Consider the following 24,866-nt stretch of genomic DNA (forward strand, 5'->3'; position numbering starts at 1 on the left):
TAAGAGTATCTAGAAAGTACCTTGAAGATGAGAAAAGCTATATAGCGCTGCACATTGTCATTACAGGATCCTTGATTTCTTTTGAGGGGAATGAATAGATGTACAGACAGACAGACTGGCCACCATAGAAAGAGACAGACAGAGAGGCCAAAGTATGCAGAGCTATAAACCTGCTCTTTTTTTCATCAGAACATCTCCACATATATGAAGTAACCTTGATCTCCTGTTGTACAAGCATAGACAAAACACATTTCACTTCAGGGGATGGGAAGTGTCAACCAAAATGAAGTACTGGCCACCCAGACACTAAAGAAAATGAAAAAGCTTTAGAGGTCTCCTGAAGCAGTACATATCATCTTAGAGGCCATTAACTTACAAGAGCAGAGCAGCAAAATTCATAGCTTGTAAGAAATATTCTCTATCCAATCTCCACAAAAACAGTGACTCAGAAGTGGGCCCATTCCACCACATTTTTAGACCTGTTGAAGCAAATGGAGGGTGGAGGGAAGGTGATAAAAGCAGCTGAGGTGGTGCTTCCTGTCAGCTTCACAAAACTTGTCCTGAAAGAAGAGCTTTGTTAGGTGCAAAACTCAGTCTTGCAGCTGCCAGGGCCTAGGGAAAGGCTGAATTGCACACAGCCTTGGTGCAAAAGCCACTGGCCCCAGTGGGAAAGGCTCCCGCCGATTTCAATGGACTTTGGATACAACCCGCATTTAGAGAGTAATATGCAACAGCAGTTAAAAGTCATTCCCCCATCCCCATACAATTTCTTCCAATATAAACAAAAGGAGATTTTGGTCCCCTTTATATACATACATTAAAAGCTGAAATGGTCTGAAATGCTTACAGATTAGAATGCATATATCTATACATTACACCTGCCAGAAATCAAAGTAGAAAAGTTTTACAGCACATTATACAGGTCCCTCTAACTTCTAAAAAAACATTTACTGAAATCACCATATTACAAGAAGTCACCACTAACATACCATATAATACTATTTCTTTTTCTTTTACATAATCATTACTTATATAGTAATTTAAAAAAATCACTTTTAAACAAGTATACAATTTTCACTTTAAAATTAAATGGTTAATAAAATTTTGTGCAAAACAAGCCAGCCTCTATAATTAAGTGAATTTATTTATTTATTTTTACAAAAAATAAAACAAAAAAGATAGTTCTTTCAGAAATGTGTCTCCTTTTCTGTAATGGTTGAAATGGTGCCATCTCCTTTCAGTTTGGCATCGCAGTCATTTATTGCTGCAATGTAGGCTCCTCCTCCAAGTTTCCCTCTCATTTTCAGATCTGAGCTAGGTGTAATCAGCTTCCTGAATTTCTAGAAAAATTGAGAAAATGGAAATCATTGTCTTTTTCTTGGTCACAGACACATTTCTTCAACAGATTGACTATAAAATCCTCTTCTCTTGCATGACTGCTTCTCATTTCCCTGTTATAGATACATTCATAAAACTGCATTCCACACAGTTCTTTACAAATCACACCAGACAAAAGTCTAGAGAACGAAGGCAAAGACAAAGTCGCAGTGAATTTTCGTGCTGATTTAGAGTAACATTTCCTTCCATGAAGAAATTCAGCACAATATTCTGGGTAAGGCCTGTTATATGGGTACATTTTGTTTCTCATGGTACAGTCAAAGGATATATACTGCAAAAAAACCCCAAACCCAAGAGACAGCAAAAGTGTATTAAGCTACAATAAAGAACAAAAGAAAAATATACATGTTCAGCTGAGAACTTTCTCTTTTATAGCAATAACAGCAGTAGCAACATTGCTGCTTACAGCTTGGAGAGCAGAGATGCTGCAGGAAGTTGGCTGCCTGAGAATCTCCCAACTGTAATTAAAAAAACCCTCTCATCATTCACATACAGAAAAGATAATGACCTGTCTGCAGTGCTTCAGACTACAAGGCAATTCAAAATGAGATTCTATAAACAAAGTCTATTTACTTGCAGAGAAAGGGTAAGGTAGATGCATTAAGGAAAAACCTAATGTTAAGATCTGTGCAAAACTTCCTCTTTTGACATGCTAAGAAAACTATACTATAGACAATTCATTTTTTGTTTATATACCCACAGTAAAGAATTCCTAGGTAGTCTCCAGGCCATGGAGTCATTTCAATATGGACTGCCATCAGCCAGCACAAAAAATTGCATGTTAGCTTCTCCATTCAAGAAAGCAGTAACTATTACACTGATATAAACTCAGATATATTCACATGTCACACCCTTTGGTTCTGAATGGAGGATAATTTTGAAAGTGTGAGTATACACTGAGAGATCTTTCAAGCGTGCTAGGTAAGTTAATGAGCTCCAGGTACCCTAGACACAGAAATTCCTACTGTCTTGTTCTTCACATTGGCATTATCCTAGAGAATATCAGAAAGACTGACAAAGCATGAAAGGGACTGAATAAAGTCCCCTCCATACCTGTAATGAGATAGAAGGAGGCAATACTGGGATACCTACTTTTACTGACTAGTATCTAAGGAACTCCAGATGACAGAACCAGGCTTTTCGGCAATATGAGAAATCCCAAACAGCCAAATAAGGTTTATATTCTTGTTTCTTCCATTATAGCCATCTTCACTGTCTTTCTTTGGAGAAAAGGTCTTATATTTAATAATCTTAACCTCAGCCTAGACCTGAGATAACCTGATACCAAATGTTAGTAAACTGCACTGAATATTTCTTTTTGCCTCTATTTCACACTTAGAGAACTGCAGTCAGAAAAACTGTCCAGAAGACATATGTGAGTGTTTGCTACCCAGCTCCTGGAGAAAAGCCTGCTAGCACAAACATTAGTTACCAAAACCATGGAAAGAAGGCAGCTGACCTGAATGAATGGCTGGTACAAACCTTCTTGAGAGATTTAGCTGATGTTACAGACATTGTAAGCTGCAAATTGAGCAGGAACAGAGCACCTTAAAGTTATAGGATTGGTTAGTTTAGCACAGGCTGAAGTCAGGCAAAAAAAAAAAAGAAAATTCAAAAGAAGTTTTGCCCAGGGAATTGGTTGAGTCACCACCCCTGGAGGCATTTAAAAGACGTGTAAATGTGGTGCTTAGGGCCATGGTTTAATGGTGGACTTGGCAGTGTTAGGTTAACAGTTGGACTAGATGATCTTAAAGGTCTTTTCCAACCTAGACGATTCTGTGATTCTAAGAAAATAAGAGAAAATTCAGATGCCTCTTTCCATCAGTGACTGAGAGGCCTAACCCAAGCTGCCACTGGAACAGGTACATGCTTTTTTGAATAAACTGTGTTAAGTCTCATGCAGGTGAGGATTCACACTCCCTTCCCACTTCTTTTTTCAGTATCATTAGTCTGAAAGTATATCTTACCTCTATGAAAGTGCCTTCTGTCTTCCACAGCTTAATGCAGATCCACAAAGGGATACAGATCATGGAAGAGAGCGCCATCATCCACCCTATGCCATAGCCCCAGTCAGGGTATATATATACATTGTTGTATTTCAAAGGCTTGTATTTCACCAGGAAAAAGATGAAGATTCCCTGAAATAAGCAGAGAAACATATTAGCGGTATTTGAAAAAGCACTGCCTATGTAATAAGAAAATGATTGACTGTTCAGGCAAGGCCAGTCTCCCTAAAGATGGAAAGTGGAGGTAAGCTTTTCAGTCAGAGGAAAAGAAAACAGCAATATCTATGTACAGCTTAAATAATATGTCTCAGTACCTTCCACAGAAATGAACAACCTTTCAAGCTTAAATCCTATTTACCTCTTGATGACAATAAAACCTGCACTTCGATGGCAAACGCTACCTGGGCAGGAAAGATTAAGCTTTGCTACCGTGAACCAGCTGCGATTAAGTAACACAAGCTGCGTTGTCTCCAACCTGTCATGATGAAAAAGGAAAGCCAAAATTTTCAAAGTTGCCTTAATCCACTGTCTGTATCTGCAGTTCATTCTGCAGGCCAACTCTTTCATCCTCACAAAAGCTCAAATATATCTGTCTAAATTTGACAGGTATCTAATCAAGCAGTTTGGACTGTTTAAATGTATGAAATACAGAAAAGGTACTATGTACTTTTCTCCAAAGTGGTGAAAGAGCAAGTGATATAAAGTTCATTTCAGAGTTGGTGAAAATGAGTCAGAAATTTTCCCAAGTTTGCAAATAAACTGGCAGAGCTCAAAGGAACCTGGATCTCCAGGTACCCCAGCATCTGTGATTTTGCAGTTGCTATCATTTACATATTGGAGAACCGGAAGATTTTAGTATCTAAACCTCCAGCACGTGTGGATCAAATTTACAGGCAATCTGGTCATGCTCCTTTTGTAATTTTGTCCCTGTTATGTAGCCACAGCAGATTGCCAGAGCTGGCACCAGTACTGCTAGCTTCTAGTAATGCAAATTCCTTTCCCTTCTTCGTGCGTATGAGATGTGCTCTTGGCCTCTTATACTACTTTTACTAGAAAAAAAAAATGTCCTGTCTTCTTCGAAAATGTCAACTCACCCAAAGAGAGGGAAGGAAATAGGAGGCTGGAGCAGCAACGAAGCCAGCAGAAGTCTGGAGGAGCTTGAGTTACACTGGGTAGACACAAGGTATACTAGCAATGCAGTGAAAAAAAGCCTCTGTTCTATTGACAAATGTTCATTTAGGGCCCTGAGTTTATTTTTTTCCTGTTATTGTATACGCTAAGATTTCTCATAGTTCACAGTTTTTACAGATTCTACAGAGTGTTTTTTAATTAAAACATGCTACAAATCAATAGGCATTTTTATCAACCATTGTGAAATATTAGCAGCAGCAAAATTCTGAAAATATGCACAGAAAACCCTCTTTATGTCTAAAACAATGTCATGGGTTAACCCCAATCAGTAACTAAGCACTACACAGCTGCTCACTCCCCCTCCCCCTCCTCCAGTGGGACTGGGGAGAGAATCGGAAAAAAAGTAAAACCCATGGGTTGAGATAAAGGCAGTTTAATGGGACAGCAGAGGAAGAGAAAGTAATAATAATAATAATAAAAGAATATACAGAACAAGTGATGCACAATGCAGTTGCTCACCACCCCGCTGACCAATGCCCATCCCATCCCCAAGCAGCGATCGCTGCCCCCCAGCCAACTCCCCCCAGTTCATACACTGAGCATCATGTCATATGGCATGGAATAGCCCTTTGGTCAGTTTGGGTCAGCTGTCCTGGGTGTGCTCCCTCCCAGCTTCTTGTGCACCTGGCAGAGCGTGGGAAGCTAAAAAGTCCTTGACTAGTATAAACACTATTTAGCAACAACTGAAACATCAGTGTGTTATCAACGTTGTTCTCATACTAAATCCAAAACACAGCACTATGCCAGCTACTAGGAAGAAAATTAACTCTATCCCAGCTGAAACCAGGACAAACAAGTTACTTGGATGTTCTGTACTTACTGCACAAATACCTGGAGTTAAGACCATCCAGCACCATTTAATCAATGACAGTGGTTTGTACCCAATCATATCTTCAATGTTATCATAAAAGCGATTGCTGCCTGCCCCCAAAAAAAACAAACAAAATCAGATGTAGAATGTACATGTAAGAAGTTGTATAGGTCAGTATTTAAAACAGTAAAGAGAAAACCATAGATTCTGACACAGCTGCAGAGACTGAACCTGCTATCTCTTTCCCTGACATACAGCTCTCTGTCATCTGCTCCATACTTGTGGCAGAGATTGCTGCCTACATTTGTATCTGACCAATATGAACAGAGAGTAAGAGTGGGTGAGCTGTCAAAACAGAAATGGCTTTTGGTCAGTAACAGTCTGAGTAAGCCCAGTTAAAAAGTATACATATATATATATATATGCTACAAGCTCGTGTGCGAATCCCTAGATAGCTGGGGACATGTGTGATCTGAAGTTCATACGTTGCTTTATAAAATAAAACAGGAAGTCCTTTGTGAGCAAAAAATGCTTGAGGGTGTAACCATGAACATACTGTGGTGGTTTTCTCTTGACTTTGCTGACAGACAGAAACAGCAGAGCTAGGGACACTACTATGTCCCTTTTGTGTTAATGAGGCATGAGCTCCAACTTCCCTGGATTTATCTGTGAGTGTCAGAAGTGGAAGGGAACATGCCCTGCACAGATGCTTTGTGAAAGACTTATTGCCACCCCTACTTTCTAAGGCAGCTGTGGACTTCCTTGGTGAAGGAAGGTGGAGGTCAGTCCTGACAAGGGCTAAGGGGGGAAAAAAAAAAAAAATATCAATTCCACTATCTTTGTTATTTAGCGTGGAAAAAAAGGCATTCCTGACTTCTGGTAGGGCATGGGAATGTGGAGAGCCCCACTCCATAAGGTACAAGGCTTTCACATTGCTTTTATGCAAATAGAAAACTTTCATAAAAACTCAAAATCACAGCAATTTTCAGCAACTCACCATAAACCCAGCCTATGCAGACACATTCAAATATGGCAACAAAAAGAAGGCACATGCCACTAGCTGCATAAGAGTCAAATAACTGAAAAACGTACATCCCACCCTGAAAGACAGAAACAGAAAAAGGAAAAAAAAAAATTGTGTTGGCACCAGTAGGAATATTTCATAGCAAATACGGCTTTAACTACACAGTCAATCTGTTGGTTCCCTGGCAATCTTCCTACTAAAGTTAGTTCCTTCTTGAACAAAGAATATTCATTTCTCAGTGATTTGTAATTGTGAATTTTTTTTTCCTTCCATAGCACTTAAGATTATTCCCTATGCCAGTTGAATACTGTGCATTTGCTTTAAGGTACTAAATCCTGGGGTGGAGAGAACTACATTTGACTTGTTTCCAAAACGCTCTCCCACCTCCATGCTTTTTTTCAACTTCATTTGTTACCACATCAAGCTGTAGATAACTACAGGTACTTTTGATCTCCAGATCACTGCACATGAAGATGCAGGGTCTTGTTTTTGTGTCTGCTGTTAATATGTAAAAGAAATAGTTAAAATGTGGGGAAAGAAGGCAAAATCTTTAGTTATTAGAATCACTCTTCAATGGCATAGGGACTGTAAAATGAGTAAACTGACCTACAAAGTTTGAATGTAGCTCACAGCCTTTAAGCCACATGCAAGAGACGATAAGGACAGAGTTGGGATATACCTGGAGTAATGAATGTGTTCAGCTCTGGGGCCCCCCAACATAAGAAGGACATGGACATGTTGGAGCAAGTCCACAAAGATGATCAGAGGGCTGGAGCACCTCTCCTATGAAGACAGGCTGAGCAAGTTGGGGTTGTTCAGCCTGGAGAAGAGAAGGCTCCAGGGAAACCTTATTGCAGCCTTCCCATACCTGAAGAGAGCCTACAAGAAAGCTGGAGAGGGACTTTTTACAATGGCATATAGTGATAGGACAAGGGGTAATGGCTTTAAAGTGAAAGAGGGTAGATTTACATTAGATATAAGGAAGAAATTCTTCACTATGAGGGTGGTGAGGCACTGGAACAGGTTGCCCAGAGAAGTTATGAAAGCCCCCTCCCTGGAAGTGATCAAGGCTAGATTGGATGGGGCTTTGAGCAACCTGGTGTAGTGGAAGGTGTCCCTGACCATGGCAGGGGGGTTGGAACTAGATGATCTTTAAGGTCCCTTCCAACCCAAACCATCTTATGATTCTATGATATATTTACCCTTGGAAGTCTCACTCATGCATAATGCTTTGATACCTTACTGAAGTACCATGGAATGGAGTGTTATCTACCAGTGTGTCATTTCTGCATTGGATCATAGCTACTTAGATTGCCTAGTTGATGATGTAGATAAGCCACACCTCTCAGTAATAACTTAGGTCTCTCTAGTGATACTGAGAAAAAAGTGTTTCTTTCCTTTAAGGTTTCTGTTGAGCAGTTATAGTAAAAGCACTGTGGAATGTCAGCCCTCCCAGACCAGAATGCAAATGTTGAAGCAACATTTTTTAAATAAAATTATTTTTTTCTCCTAATGCAGATGCTTTTTTGATTATTAGCTACACTGCTTTTAGTCAGCTCTGCCAGCTGACTGCTTCCCAAAATCTCACAAATTAACATCTTTACTGCAAAGAGCTCACTGTGATGTTCAGCAAATATCTGAGAAAATTGGAAACTTAGAGATCAACCAACTGAGACAGTACAATGTAAGGAACACAATTCTGCAAAACTCCTGCAAGAATATTCTTGTCATTTTGGAGAACTTGCTTCCTCTTCACTCTTCATGCTTATATTTCTTCTAGCCTGTACATCTCAATCATGTATCTGTCAGTGCTCTGCTTAACAATTGCACTGTGGGAGGAAATATTCCAAAATTTCTGCTTTTTACATAGCAAAGATAATTTATGTTACTGAGGGATAAGAATGATTACAGGCAAATTGGTGCCTATAAGGTTGCTCTGCTACAATGCTCAACTTACAGGGACACGCATCTGGAAGGAATTCTTCATCATCCATTGTCAATTCCTCTGTTCTCACAGGGAACCATGTCACATAATGTCTTTCATAAACTAACTGACAATCTGACAATCAGTTTAAAACCAGAACTATTTTCTTGGAAAAACTTCTAGACCCTCACTGTTCTGATGGATAGAAATCCTTTCTTAATTTTCAGCCTAATTATTCATGGCCAGCTTATACACTCTGGATTAGGGATGAGGGAAAGGAAGCCATTCTTTTTTGCAGAAATAATTCATGTTTATACTCACTGTTACATCTATGATGTACTTACAGAAAGCAATCATACACCCTTGCTAATATTATCATCATTTTGCTAGTGTCTGGTGAAATCAGCTCTGTACTCCTAGGATCATCCTCCCTGCTCTTGCTTTGCATGCTGTTCCAGTCTGAATACAAGTATCCAGAGTCATACATAGTATTTCAGTGGGACTATTACCTTGTCCAGTCTTGGGACTATTCCCATCTCTCATTTGGAAATACCCTCCCGAAACATGTAAGAAACATGGGTTTATGTCTACAGCATATTTGTAGTGCTTAGTTTCACATCCAGATACTTCTCTTTCCTAATAATTTTCAATGCCTAGTAGAAATGTTTACTACTATATGGACGACCTTATACCTTGTGCTACTATAGTCTACTCCATGTTTAATACTCCAGTCATCCAGTCCTTCCCTATCATTATGACTTCTTCTGTGACCCAGGAACATGAGAGTTAATGAAGCCTGATTTGGACTTAAATCTTATAGATGACTGTGAGCCTTTATACTTCATGCACTCATTAGGCTACAGCTTTTTTCTGAATTCTGTGTTTTTTAATAAAGACTGTGCACTCATTAGGCTACAGCTTTTTTCTGAATTCTGTGTTTTTTAATAAAGACTGAACTCATGCTTTGTTCTTTTGAACAATAAGGACACTTCTAGGACTTCTCTATCTGGCTGCCAACTTTCATGAATGTTGACAAAGGACTTATCTTTGAAACTTCTATTAAGTTGACTGAAATCTGCCAATAGGTTCAAAATTTAAAATGGAGAAGGAATACATCACCAGAGAGCTAGTCGCATGTAGCCAATGACTATATGTGACTTGTTTCCATAGCAAGTCAGCTACAGATACTAGATAAAATTGACACCAAGTGCTGTCTGTGGAACTTCACTAAGAATCTCATTTCAGACACTGTCTCTTTTAACACCAACAGTCATGATCTCCTCTTCGTCCAGTTACATGTACCAGTCCTTTTCTTTTGAATAAAATTAATTTTTCTTGTGGTGAATTTTCAATTCCTTCACTGAGGTGTATAAAACTTCTGCTCAACTGCATTTGCTTCGTACAGTGTCTATCTCAAATAAGAGAAAGATAGTCAATTAGTCTGGCACAAACTGTCAATGAAAAAAATAATAAAAGTTTCATTTTGTCCTAGTCTCCACTTTCCTCCACATCTTTAGTTATTCTTTCCTTGAAAGTGTACCTAAAGCTAGTATATTCTGATTTGTTGATTTATTCTATTCAGTAACAAAGAAATTTGAAAAGCACGTAGTCTAAGGACTGTGGATCTCTGTAGAGAGAATTTAATTGACCACAGATGAGTTGATGAAGCCCTGGGAGGCTGCTTCACTGGGAAACTCTGCCTGAGACTGCTGCACAACAGAGACACATTGTGGCCCTTCACGGTTAATACAGCCAGACTTCCTCAGACATTTAATTCTACAGCTTCTCGGACATGAAACTTTTTTCTTTGCCTTGCTCTGTGGTACAGGAAGGCTCTAATGGCCCAGCAAGCGGAAGAATATGGGCAGGGGAGAGTGTGGACTCTGCCCCTCTTCTCCCTGTCTTTGAGAGGGTAAAGTGAAGGAGAGGAAGACTGATACAACTCACTCGTAAAGCAAACACTGAGCAGCAGGACTAACCTCCTACCAAGTACCAAAGGATCCCAAAGTGTCTCCCCAGCCTGGGTATCAAACACAGTAATGCCAGACATGTTGTATCATGAACTGATGGGATGGACTGACACCCTCAGAATTTTTCGTTTAGAACATCCCAAAGCAAATACCCTGGTTGGTTTGAATTCCCCCCCCCCCCCCCGCCCCCCGCTTACTGAAGCAATTTCTGCTCAGAGATTGGCTGTATTGATTGACCTGGCCTGGTGATACAAAAATCAAAGATGTTTTAGTTTTCTATTTTCACTTTACTTCATCTTCTTTACTGATCTATTCATCCAAAATGTAGTTGTTATCAGACTGGTCTGCCCAGAGTACCTAAGCAGAAACCACAATCAGTATATCTGATTGGCTGGTGCAAAGCAGATGGAATTTCCTTGGCTATGTAACTTTAATTAAAATATCTCCTAAGCTCAACTGAAAAACTGAGGCTACATTTCACATTTCAAATGTTACACAGCAGCTGAAAACAGTCTCTCAAGTATTTTGTAGTCATATTCCTCACAGTGAAATTTGTCTATGGCAAATATTTTTGCATTTTATCTGTTACAATTATAAACAGAAACCCATTTCCTTTTTTCTGCAGTAGTACAACAAAGCACATCTTACCTCAGTTAACATTATCAGGCCAATGAAGTATGACACAATGGAAAGGCTGAGAATCAACAGTTCTCTTCTGTAGCCCCTTCGGAAAATCTTTGGGTACATATCTACAACAGCTGTCACAAGGCTTTCAACACACACAAACTAGAACAAATGATAGGAAAGTGCAAATGAAATGTGTCTCATCTGCTGTTCAGTTTGGATTTGCTACCAAACACTTCAAATATCCTTATATGTTCTCATCATAGAGACTGAATGATCCCTGAGGACACCGTATAAGCAGAAGCTCAAACTGAGAGGAACATAATTTCAGAATTAAAAGATCCAAAGCTATGGATTTCCAGTCCACCACCAAATTCAAATAGTTGAATCCACTAATATTACCTCAGAATATATTTGCCCTGTAGCAGATGCATTATGTAAAAGTTAGATCTTTCAAATGTAGCTTGAATGGGACTTAAATAATGTACAAACCGTTCATAGGACTGCAGCAGAATTTCACTCTATGCATGCTGCACTTTTGTCACCCAAAGGAATGCTATGCAGCAGGTTTTTTGTAGAAGTTCTCTCCATTTTACGGAAAACAGAAGTTCCACAGAGTTGTTAAGTGCCCAAGCCAAGTACTTCTAATGAAGGAGGGAAGGAACATTCTTACTAACTTAAGAAATCAGCAGACAGCAAGAGGCCCGAGCTTCTGACTCAGGGCTCTAAAGTGAGGTTTCTAAAATAGGCACTAAAATTAATGCCCAAAATTAGACAATATAAAGCCTGCTCATTGGAACAGTCAAGAGTAGAATCCAGGAACTGCTTGTTTTAACAAAGGCTTTAAAAAAAAAAAATGTTAGAGCAGGAAAAACAGTAGTTATTAAAACATTAATTTTAATGATTAGAAGTGTCATGCAAAATAAGCACTGAGGAGCTTTATTCTACAGTATACAATCATAAACTTTCTGAACAAAATCATGCTGAGAGCTGAGCTACATGCTAAAGATACCAGCTACTTTACATTTTTCATCAAACAGCTTTCACAATTTTTATGGTCACATAGGAAGGACAGCTTCTATGCTGTCACTTTGCTGCAGAATATGACTATGCATTTCTTGCTATGGTATCTGGAAGTATAAATACACCACAGGAACTTACATTATCACTATCTGATATTCAGTTTCAAAATTCATTGCAAAGTGCTTTAAAAATTGGAAGACACACTGGTATTTTACTGCACTGTGAATTTTAATCACCCATATTTAAGTTCAAACTGATTTCCATGTTAATAAAGAAAGCTATAGTCATGCTGAATCAGTGTTCACTGTAAATCATAAAGGAATCTCCAGCATCACACAACTAAGATTTCAAATAGGAAACTTGGATCACTGGTTTTAAGCAAGGAATTAAATTAGGGTTCATTCTTCCATCAGGTTAGATGCTGTTTACATCAAGGATGCTGATATACACATGCTAGGGAATCTGACAAAATATTTAAATAGCTTTTGTTTCATACCTGACTATCTAATCCAAGGAATATGAGCATCATGAAGAACAGAGTTGCCCACAAAGGAGAAAGAGGCATCATGGTAACAGCTTTAGGGTAAGCAATGAATGCAAGTCCTGGTCCTGAAAAGGAAGACAAGAAAGGAAATATTGATACTTGTGTACTGGGTCTGGCTGAGATAGAGTTAACTTTCTTCATAACAGCCTGTACAGTGCTGTGTTTTGGATTTGTGGATAGAACAGCATTGCTAACACCAACATTGTGGCTATTGCTGAACAGTGCTTGCACAGCATCTCTTATTAAACCATTTCTATCTGGACCCCTGAGTTTTCTCACTTTTTTTGTTCCTGTTCCCTTCCCCATCCCACTGGGGTGGGCAAGTGAGTGAACAGCAGTGTGGATGCTTAGCTTCTGGCGAGGGTCAACCCACCACAACTTGATTGTTCTTTTATGGCAGATAAGAGGAGCTAAATACAAGGATGAAAACCTTGACAAACCCTACATCTCTAATAGTCTAAATATTTGGTGATGAGGCTAATCAGTAATGAAGACTTGCTTGGCACATCAACTCTGTCCAAATGTTTGAAGGTCAAGACTTCTGCTAAGACATCACTGTACTTTACGTTCTCCTTCTTCTTTGTGTGGATGTACAGCAAGACTTGCATACCTGAATAAATAATATTGTGTGGTCCTATGATTGCCTTATATAACTTATTAACATACTCTGGATTTTTTTTTTCCTAAGACAGCACCATATCTGACATTTTGTGCAAGAATGTGGTCAATGGTAAGAGCTGCATCTTGGAAGCCATACATGTTGCAAGCCGAATGTCTACTGGTTTGTTCAAAATCTGCTCTGCGTTTTTGAGTGCTGCTGCTGATACATAACATCAATTCATTGGCTGCATATTTACAGAAATCTTTAAAATCGAACATTTTTGCAACAGCACTGGTAACTTCTCAGATCTGTTAAAGTTGAATTTGGTTCTATGCACAATAACATTAATATTTTTCACACATAAATGTATGACCATTCTAATGAGTCAGGTAACAGGTTTTTAAGAGGAGTTTTGTAAAACTATCTGCAAATCAGTCAACTTTTCCATAAGATAATGGCACAGACAAAGTATTCTGACAGCAACCTCTAGGCATTTTTTGTTAACTCAGAAAACTGCTTTCAGAACCTACCTGATTCTGCAACTTCTGCAATGGGCACGCCTTGTTCATAAGCCATAAATCCAAGAACTGAAAAGATAGCAAAACCAGCAACAAAGCTTGTGCCACTGTTCAAGCAGCAGAGCATGATGCAGTCTCTGAAAATATAAATAAAAAACACTGCAGTTGATCTCCAGAGCCTGGGTTTCTTTCATATACTGAGCCATAGGACTAACAGAACCCCAAGCTGCAGGAATGGACATCAAGTTGCTCATGAAGAGTAAACTCCCAACTGATACTGTGCCTGAGAGAAATCAGTCAGGCATAAGCATTTGCAGAAAGATACCATCATAATACCCTTGCTTGTGTTTTAACTGATTGAATTGCAAACCTGTTGCTACTCACTTACTGGTTTTCGATAGAATCTTTAAAAAACATGTAAAAATATTGCAAGAATGGTATTAAGAACAATTTTTCTACAGTATTTGTAATAATGTATTCCAGAGAATATGAAATAATTTATAAACTATATAAAAATGGTAGTAATTTCCTGGAAAAACATCCGATGGTCAGATCTTAGCTAATGCTATTCCAGTTACAGTATATTGCAAATGTATATATATCTCCATACAAAATACAACTCCACTTTGGATTATAAACTTTTTTTAAGAAGCTGTGGTAATGAAAATCACCATACATAATCTAATAAGCGTGTATATGCCTAAAAATGTGCCTAACAAGTAGGCAAAGACAGTGCAGGGACACTGATCTCAGACCTGTGTATCCATCAAACAATGACAACTACAAGGACAAGGTGAAGAAATATTCCTTTTCCCAGACTGGAAATGTCACAATAGTAAATCACTGTTAAAAAGGGAAAATCCTCTTGCAGAAAGGTGCGATCTTTCCCCAGAGCTCCGTGAAATATCGTTGTTCATCCTGCTTTCAGAGAGCACTTCAGGCTTGACAGGTGATGAGGTAGGAATGATTTATCATGACAGCCAGTCTTTTAAGTTTGCTACAAGAGACAGCTGTGTACTTGAGAAAGTAATAATCTAACCTAGATGCCTGAAAGTAAATTAGGATTCTAAAACACTGAAACACAAGGCAAGCCTTTAGCTCTGTCAAGCCTATACCTTAGTCTGGTTTATTCCCATCCTACTACAGCTCTGAAGCAAGTTTTTGTGCAAGCTATCTATGAGAAGAAATGACCCTGTAAAATCTAACAGGTTCTGAATCCACATCTTCAATCATTCCCATCTTTGTCACAGATTTGTAGTGACTTTTTAAGAATCAGAGACAGTTCATATTTCTGAAGTTCTGGCATATTTTCAAGCAAAACTTCTTTGGTAATCTCTCTGTCCTGTTGCTTGTTTCATTTGCTATTTTTATCCTGTAACTTTATCTCATCAGTTTATCAAGTTGAAAGTGAGGTGATCAGTTCCAGTATCTTATTCCTTCACCAGTGAGCATCCCACATCTGTTCAAAGCTCTTGCTGTTACTGACTTTGATCCACCTAACCTGCTAACATCAGCCACATACATACTAAATGGCAGGAAGCAGGCATACATTTCAATACTGCAAAGTGAGTGATCAGCTGAACTACACCATTGGGCCATGGGAGGCTTTGGTGCTCTCTCATCATCGGCAGTTAATTTTAACCATTATTTTGAGAATGTTTTTATGTTTTCATAATAATTTCATAGTAAAAAAAATCTATATGGCATATCATCTATAAATTGCCAAAATTTGTCCAGAAATGAAAAGAATGAATACTGCCATTTGTAGATCAAGACAACATGGAGAACTCCAGTGATGTTCACACTTCTTTCATGCGTGGACTTTCTCTAACACTTTCTTCATTAGCAGGGGTAAATAGGTCCTTTAAAATACTTTCTGAAAATTCTGAAAATGATCAGAATTCTAACCTGGTTTTTGTTTGCTTTTCATATGAAATTGCTTCCTGTAGTTATGTGCAGCCAGGCTAGTTATATGCTTTGGAAGTTTTAAAGCAAAATTGCAATCTAAAAGAAAGCAGCCAGGAGCACAGAGTTCTTTGTGCTTTGCAGACAAATAAAACAAAGAAAAAGATCATCTTCCTAACCATCCTTCTCAGTGTATTTCAGGACTGAAGTAGGTCTGGAGAGATTCTCACCACAATCTCACCTAAGAAACTGGTGAGTTCAATGCTGAGAAATTAATACTAAGTGTGATAAAACTCTGTCAATAGGAGATGTCAGAAAGATGTATTTTTTAATCCTTTGGCAGAAAAAAAAGAAATACTACTTCAGTGGGATGGATCTGACTGCTCAGCAGTCATATGATGCCTCCATTTGGAACAGCCTGTTTTCTGCAGAATGATGTGGCACAGGGCATTTGAGAGCTGCTAGTTCCTAACGATGCAAAAAAGGGTTGAGGTGGAGACACATTGCTCCCTGTGCACCTTCAGAGGCCCTGGCAGTTTCTGCTGCTCCCTCTTGAGGGGAGGTCCTAGGGCAAGGCCCAAGTGCTGTAAGCTGGACAATCCTATGTAACTAGATCATCTGTGAGAGAACAAGAGGAGCACAGAGATTTCTCCACTCACAGGGAAGCCCTATGAACCACAGTGCCATGGTACAAAACAGTTACAGGGTAGATAGGCATTTCTTCAAGGAAATGGGCAAAAGTGAACCTAAGGGGATTTTCATCATCTCCAGTTAGTGAGGTACCTATTCTTTTGACATAACACAGCCACAGCTCCATCATTTTCTTCCCCAGTTAGACAGTCACAGACTGAACACTCGGTTCTCTGGGGACCTAGCACTCTTTCCTGTCCTAATAAAAATATAACCTCCAATTTTAATTTCCATCCTTCCTTTGTCTTTGCAGGTATTCTACTAACCCCTCAACTCCTGTTTTTTTCCCTTAGATAGAAGTGTGTAACCTGTAGTTCAGTCTTTTTTTCTGCTACGGGAAGGAAAACTGAGAGGGGATCTGGATCCATTGACTGTGAAAACAATGAATTTTAAAACACAAATGCCCAAGAGCCGTTGGAAGGAGAACATGAAGTTTATCGAATTTTCCATCTATTTTTTATAAGCATCCTTCGTAGGAAAGCATCAGAGCCTTACTGAAGCCCAAACTGATTTCAAATTAAAGGAAAACTTCAAATTTTTATGAAAACTTCACGTTCTTCCAAATTAATGTCTTGCCAATCACCTGAATAATTCAAGACATGAATCCCTTACCCTCTCCCTGCCTGAGAGGCAGGATACTGCTGAAAATTGATTCTGCATTCCTGAAGGAGCTTCTCTGTTTAGAGAGAAGAGCCCACAGAGCCTTTTGTGTCCCTCCAGTTACTTCCTTGCCTTTATGGATCCCCTCAACACCAACTTCAATTCCTCTCCTCCTCTTAGACTAGAAGCTTGATAAAGGACACATCTTCATTTCTTAAAAGTTTTGTCTGTTTGTTGACAGTGTGTGAAATCACTCATTTATCTTCACACCACAGTGGCAACATAGCAACTAACCCCTGATTTGTACATGGGGCTCATACATAAAAATTGTCCTGCTGAGGTGCAGCCTCCAGTACAAAGGAGTGGTGCTGTGAAACCGAATGGTGTTTCCCCTGGTGGGGAACAGTGTCCAGCGGGGAGCTGGATCAGTTCTGCCAATACAGAGCACATGAAGCAGGGGCAAGAACATTTTCCTCTTCTGTCTCCTGAGGCTGTCTGAAGTTAATCCATTCCTTAAGAAGGTCTGAATGGATTAGGAATTCTTAGCTTGCTAAAAATTAGAGGAAACATCAGTACACCTTTCTTTTATTTATATGGGGAAAACGTTGCCTGCTGATAGTACTGCCATTACTTTCATCTTTTCAGAAGAGTCACTTTTGATATAAACTGTTGTAAATCCAGGGAGGATCTGTATTAATGTATTACAATGAAAGGTAAGTAAGGACAACAAAAATTCATTTCCTATTCAAAGACGTGAAGTGACTTGTTTGCAATTCATTTACAATTTAATGAATTAGATCAGGTAGCTAATAAGAAAAACCCACGTGTGGTTTAGATTTTCCCATTCCCACTGAAATACCTCATGTCATTATTTTCCAATGCAACTATCCCTTAGAAAAAAAAAGTTTAGTAAAACAGAGTGCAAAAAGTGTCAAAGTAGATGTTACAATCAGACAATACACTACGGGTATTGCAAGAGGCAAATCCATAGCTTGATTTTAATTTTTTTAAGTACTAGTTACAATACAAATTTAATTCTGCTTTCCACTGCATAGCTGCTTTGTATGTCTTGCTCTGTTAACCGCCCTGTTTAACTCAGCTGCTTTCTGCAGTTAACTTCTGTCCTGCTACTTTCCTCAGATTTCTTAAGAATCATACTTTGGGACACAATAAAATCTGTCCTATTCAGGAAATCTGTGAAAACATTTTGTTCTAGGAATTGTGAAGCTTGGATTCAGTAAAAAGTATTCTGTTTGCAGCGTCTTGCTCAGGAGCTTTAAAAGAGAGCTGCTGATGGTTTTTACTGCTAGGGTCAGAGGAAAGGAAGGGAAATTACATAAGCTCTCTGATCACACATCAAAACTCCTGCTTTTTGTAATGAGTTACAAAACCATAATAAAAAGATTACTGCAGTCCTTGAGGAAGTGACAGAATAGTTTCTAGATGGGATGCAACTGGAAAGAAATAAAAATAAAATTAAGAGAGAAAAGGAGTAGCGTCTTTGTTAAAGCATCACTTATGCTAATTAGGGAAAACTTTCATTACCAGTTCTGTAGGGGCATTTTTTACCCTCCGTTGGGGCATCTTTATCATTATTCTGAAAATAATGTCAATCAGCACTGAAGACTGTAGGGGATTTACACTACTTTATGCAGCAAAACATTTGGAATTTTGGCTGTCATAGCCAAGCAAAGAGTCACTTATGTTGCTGCTAAGTTACTTTGCATGTGTAGATGGCAAAGTACCCTTAACTGCTGCTGGATAGCTTTGCAGATGTTCAGCTGGTGAATACATTCATGTCTCTGTCCCAATTCCCTCTCTGTCTGGAGGGTCCTACTCTTTGGTGTTTCTCTGACAGAAGAGCAAATTGTTGCTAAGACACTGAAAGAGTAAGGCACTTCCTAAAATTGTCTCCTGAACTCTCTAAGTAAAACTGTCATTTAGAATTTAAATACTTACACTTTGGGGGCTTTGGGGGTGGTGTGTTTGGGGTTCTTCTGCTTTTGCTTTTGGACTGTATTATTTCCTTTATAGAAAAATTAAATTTTAATTCTCTGTCTGGAGATCGTAATGGAGTCAGTACCATCAAACTGTCATTTACTGTCTTGTATTAAAGGTTGTTGAATAGTAGGAAAACTAATTCAATAACTACTGATGCCAGAAGAAAAAAGTAGTGCTCATATTCCTGCCCATGCTAGTAAAATGGAATGAGGATTTTGGGTGAGTCATATCCTTTTGACATTGATTCAGGAAAGATTAAAACCTACTGTAGTCATTAGCAATTTCCCTACTGATTTCTATAAAGATAAGCAATGAAATGCTATCCATGTCTACTGTGCTCTAGCTAGGAGACAGTAAACTATGGGAAAAAGTAACATTCAAAGCATAGACCAAATTCACGCGAGTTTTAATAACAAATTTTTGTAGGATTTTTTTTTAAAGCAGATATACGTTATACAAACAAATATTGCACACACATGCAATTATACATGTATGAAATTCTGTATATTGTACATGCAATTGTGTATACCTGTGTGTACTGAGTGGCTTGTGGCTGTGCAAGGGTCAGATATGATCAAAAGGGATGAAAATACCAAATTTTGGAAAAGAGTTCCTCTGAAACAACTACAAGAAACGTTATAGATCTCTGTTCTACAAAAACATGTTCATGTGCTTATGATTAGTCATGCAAATAGGTAAAGGAAAATTCTGAGTGAAACTAAGTATGTGGACACTTCCATCACTGAAACTAAATGTGAAAATAAAGCATGGAAGATATTACCTGTAGCAGTTGTTATTATAGTTGTTGTAACTTCCCAGGGCTGTCAAGCACCCCAAGCAGATCGCATAAGAGAAAAAGATCTGTGTGCCAGCATCCACCCACACCTGAAGACAAAAAAAATGGAGTGGTTATAAAAGGTCAAGAAGGAATCACCTTTATGAATATATTGACTGCATATTTGCAGAGGCAACTGTACAGGGTAATAGGGTAATAGTATCTGGCAAACCTTTTGTAAGTCACAACCTCAAAAAAAAAAAAAAAAGCTTTGAGTTAAATTTCCCTCTCCTTCCCAGTGGTATAAACAGGGAGTAACTCAGCTGGTCTTTACAGGTTCAACCTAATCTAAGTAGAGAGAGAGACAGAATTTCTGAAGAACCTCACCCAGTATAAATTCTTTAATGGTTTTCTTAAGGTGTTAGTAATTGCAACCTAAATAGAATCATCTGCATTTATGTCATTCTCATTTGATAATTACTTATTCAAATTTAAAAATTCAGTGTGAAAAAAATACTCTAGATAATATACAAATTAAGCTGGGGAAAGAGAAAAGACAGCTTTTCAACCCCTTAAAAGGGGTTTTAGCAATATTTGATGGCCCCAATAAGGCACGAGGACATGGCTGTTCTGGTCATGGTACAATTAACAAATAAAAGTTCTGTAGAGCTTAACAAGTAAGTAGCTTTATAATATCATTATGGTAACGTTGATATCATGCATACCTAAAGTGATGCAAATACTAAATTCTAAATCAGAGAAAACAAAAAAAAGGAAGCAAGAGCTGACACAGTGAGACTATTCTCCTCACAGCAATCTCAGAACATTAATATAACATGCAATTTTTTTCATTTTAAAAATACTCCAACAGAACAGTTCATTTCATTTGAAAAGAGTCTAGGTGTGTTATTACTCGAGGTGAATATATACTCTTTTAACCCCTGATTTTGCCATGAGAGCAATGTGAAGAACCCCCATCTACACAGCTGTACTATTATTTACAATCCAATAAATTCTGACTCTTGGTTTCCTGGGATAAGTGAGCTCTGTAAGATTTTTTTTTTTAAAGCAGAGCAGCCAAAGTGCTTTTCAGAGAAGTAACAAAACACTGACTGATAACCAGAGGCAATAGCTGTGTAGCCATTAGCTACTCTAAGTTTGAGACAGGAAAGAGGTAATGCAGGTAATGATTTCAAGACTAATAACAGCAATACTAATAACAGTAATCAAATACTCATAAAAATATGAAGGGGATGTATTTGTTTTACATGTGATTGAGACCTTGGTTTCTGGAGTTGCTGAGAGTGTTTCTGTTTAGGAATAACATTAAGATCACATTTGATTTGCATCAATGGCTTAAATGGTTTCATTGCTGTCATACTGAATAAGATACAGCTGGTTACATCTCAAAGTTTCACCACTTGGTAAGAAAAAACTGCACAGAGAAAGCCTTTTGACAGACAGGCTCTTTAACAAGATTGGAAGCTCCCAAAAAGCTGTAAGTAGCTTAGGTCAACTGAAAATGCACGGTCTTCTTAAGCATAAACAAAAGCTAGGAAACTGGATCAGCACATGTAGAATCTGCTGTTTCCTTCCATTTCAGTTTTTGCACAATGTATTGTTGAAGTGCCTTGTATAGCACTTAGATGAGCAATAGCCTTTCCTGTTGGCATGTGCCAGCTCCACAGAAGTCTAATTATTCCTTGGACAACAAGTCCTAGTGGAAATGGGGGCAAAGAAGAATTGTACTCTGAAGTGAGAACCTCCAGGGCTGCTTGAGGAGCAGAGAGCACATCCCTCTGGAGGTCCTGTGTACCTAGACTGAAAATCTATCTTGTAGATACCACTCACAAATCCAGGTGTCATCCATCTGGCTTATGGCAACACAAGCATTATAAATTATTTCTAAGAGTGCTGATTTTGCAATGTCTGGCTTAGACTAGAAGTTGTAACATTTTTCAAGTACATGGAATGAATGTAGCACGATTGTGCAGAACAATGAAATTCTGAAGGACAGAGACAAAGAAAACACTGCCAATAAGCTGCAAACCAAGTGTTCTGGAGCCAGCAGCTGGTGAAAGGCTGGCACAAAAGGAGTAAATTTTTTCTGAAATGAAACAGGGTTTGATGCGTTTCTGGTATGAATAAATTCCAGAGGAAAGAACCTGTACCAGAGAGTATCCTGTTCACTCTTTATAAACTTTGTACCTTGAAAAACCTTTGGGTAGTGATAATTAAATCAATTCAGCTGTATGCATTCATAAATTCGGGGATTTAAAATGTTTTATAGTCGTCTATTAGCCCCTACTTTAAAAGATGGAACTAAGTGTTTCTTCTTTTTTTCAGCTCATATTTAAAATGTTTCCATGCGAAAACAAGATTAAAATTAAAGCACAAAACCTTTGTTTATTATACCTTAATATTTAAAAAACCCAAATGCCACAGGACAGAACCTTTATATCTACTGTGCTCACATTTTTGCACCCACATTACAGCCATTTCCTAGACATGCTAGGCCTAGCACTACATTAGCGACAGTACGGGCAAACTAGAAGAATGCAAATGCCAGTTCAGAATACAGCAGCACAGCTATTGCTCTGACTCCAGTACAGAAATAATGCTTGCTGGCTAGGAAGAAGGGGCTGTTCAATGAGCCCATGCGTTGAAACTCTGTTCCCAAAGGGAGAAGGCAAAGTAAACAAGGCTCAACTCTATGGCACTACTTGCTTTCTCCAAGTAGAAATGAGGCATGACAGTGAGAGATTGTGAGTCTCTCCACTTTCAATTTTCTGAGTGGGAAGGGAAACAGCAGAGCTGTCTGTGCCCTGATCCCCATTCTGAGGCTTTCTCACACTTCACTTTACAGCTTTCCCGATTCACACCATTAGCTCACAAGCAGCGGTCTCTGCTGTGTCCTGCTGATAACTAACTTATATTGGTACAAACACAATTCCACAAAACTGAATAAACCAGAACGTTGTTTACTAAATATGGAAAGCGCTGTTTTGCAAAGTCCATCTCTCAAAAGCTAGCAATACCCAGATATTAAGCCTGCCTGGGTAATCTTAATTTGGCCTTCTTGTGTGTAGGTCTAGGACACAATCTTCATTTACAGCACTATTCATCTTTCTGCCCAGGGAGATGAATTGAGCTAGTCAAACAGAGGATCCTGTTGGCTGGAAGATCCCTTGACTCTTTTGTTGCCATGATTGTAGCACATGTAATGAATGAAGAAGGATAAAGAGGAAGAAGGGGGATGTGCTGTAGTGAAGACAACAGAATACTGCTCTGGAGAATTAGATTCTTTTCATGTCTCTGCTATAAAGTTTCTATGTGACATTATGTCCATAAATCTCTTAAGCCAACCCTTTCTCTAAAGTTCATTAACTGGGTAGTCCTCATTTAATGGGTGTCCACAGTGAAGTACAAAATTACTGAGCATTCACTGTTGCAACTAAAGTGAATGAAAGCCATGTATGGAACGAGTCAAAAAAACAGTATAAAAAGCCAGGTCTACCAACTTCAAACTGAAAATACCAAAATGACTGACACCATCTCATTTTAGTCTCACTTTACATCTCTTTACATCAGTAAGATGGGGTCATGCCATATATTGAAAAAAAAAAAAGAAAACCTGAGGTTTATGAAGCACATGGACAGTGCAGAAATAAGTCTCTTTGAAAGGCTGAGCCGTTTTTTTGTGATGATCGAGGTCTGAATGATATGCAGTATATTTACAAGGCCAAGCAATGAGTGAAAAGGATAAAGCAAAATATTGCATAACTGTCCTGAAATGAGCTTAGTTGATGCTGTAGCTGGATAAAGCAGAGACCTTGGGGAAAACCTGTTATATGTTGACGTTTATTCTTTCCATAACGCATGGAATGAAAATGAACATTGCTCACCTGAAGGACTATCATTAAATTCCAGGTTTTTCCCTAACTTTCTACCTTCCCTTTACTTTCTGTACTCTCTGTATAGATACAGTACAGAATTACAGAAAATGTAAGTATACAATTTAGACAGCTAGGCAGACAATACATCCGTATATAGAATCACTACTGCCGTGTCTCAGTACTTACTGCTGCCTTACAAGAAATGTGCAGCACATATTGTGACAGCCTCATGTAACATGTACGGCTATGCGTTACATGTGATTTGCATTCAGCAGACTCACAGTGCAAGCACAGCAAGCTCCTAACTGCTTCAGAGCACAAGTCATGTGAACTCATGTCTTCCCAAACAGGTCTGCACAGGTATACTAACATATTCCCTATGCTGGGATAGGGAAAGCTCAGAGATCAGGATCTATGGGGATTCCTGCAGCAGCCTCTCTCAGGAGGGAGCCCTTGCCACCTTTAGTCAGTATCATTTCCACATATCAAAATAATTGAGAGAATGTTCTTCACCACTTAAGGCCACACCTCATTCCAAAAGTCCTTTACTGCTCTTAAAGCAAACACTACTATGCAGCTATTAATGGAATTGTCCTGTTACTGCAGGAAACATCTCCCAGGATAAACTGACTTTAACTGGCACTTCCACAAACTTCTAGAATCATGACAAACAGCTGAATGTAACTCAAAAGGTGTAAAATTGTTTCATGTCTGGGGAACATGGGAAAATTAAGTAGTTATTTTCAGTCTGATCCTCTTAAAAGATATGTAGTTTTAAAATAATATATTATGTTGTCACCGGAAAAGCTTCATTTTACACCTCAGCTAGGAAGCTATTAACGAAATTTTACTATTCTGTCTCATTGTGCATGTCTCTGCATATTAATCTAGAGGAAAATGCAAGATGCCTAAAATGAACGTTGAGGACATTTTGAGCAGAAATGGGAGGGGTTTGTTAAAAATGTGATACTCGGAAATAATGTTCATGGCAGGTTATATGTTCAAAACCACAGCCAGGCATCTCACACCTCAGTGCCTGGGCCCTGGAGGAAGACAGGACCTGGTCAGCCTACATTGCCTCTGCCTGTGAGGATCAAGTCTGTGGGCTGGGTAGACAAGCTCTTGGGATAAACACCAGTTTATGGTTTAATTTTTCAGTCCGTTGCTCAAATAATGGTAAAAATGGGAAAAGCAAATGAAAGAGAATATGATTTTTCAGAAATGGCCCACTGCAGCACTAAATCACCTCAACCACTTCCTATACTTACTCCTTGTTCAAATGTCTGCCTCTACAGTCAGTTGTGTGTGTACCTGTACATTCTCACAAGCTCCCTGCACATGGGAACAGAAATCTTCTAACTGTAG

The 24,866-nt window shown here is 38.7% G+C and overlaps 1 protein-coding gene across 1 annotated transcript in view; it reads right to left on the reverse strand.

The window, feature by feature from the left end:
- Positions 1 to 1,187: 1,187 nt before the first annotated feature.
- Positions 1,188 to 24,866, reverse strand: part of SLC6A11 (solute carrier family 6 member 11) — a 110,399-nt gene continuing 86,720 nt past the window's right edge. Inside the window, exons 7-14 of the mRNA XM_075713605.1 lie at positions 19,612 to 19,715; positions 13,647 to 13,771; positions 12,468 to 12,580; positions 10,973 to 11,110; positions 6,404 to 6,506; positions 5,416 to 5,516; positions 3,366 to 3,536; positions 1,188 to 1,340 (exon numbers count right to left, since the gene is read on the reverse strand). Coding sequence (XP_075569720.1) covers positions 1,188 to 1,340; positions 3,366 to 3,536; positions 5,416 to 5,516; positions 6,404 to 6,506; positions 10,973 to 11,110; positions 12,468 to 12,580; positions 13,647 to 13,771; positions 19,612 to 19,715 — 1,008 coding nt within the window. The remainder of the gene's footprint in view (positions 1,341 to 3,365; positions 3,537 to 5,415; positions 5,517 to 6,403; positions 6,507 to 10,972; positions 11,111 to 12,467; positions 12,581 to 13,646; positions 13,772 to 19,611; positions 19,716 to 24,866) is intronic.

The sequence above is a fragment of the Pelecanus crispus genome, chromosome 7, assembly GCF_030463565.1.
Source record: "Pelecanus crispus isolate bPelCri1 chromosome 7, bPelCri1.pri, whole genome shotgun sequence".
Classification (NCBI taxonomy): Eukaryota; Metazoa; Chordata; class Aves; order Pelecaniformes; family Pelecanidae; genus Pelecanus; species Pelecanus crispus.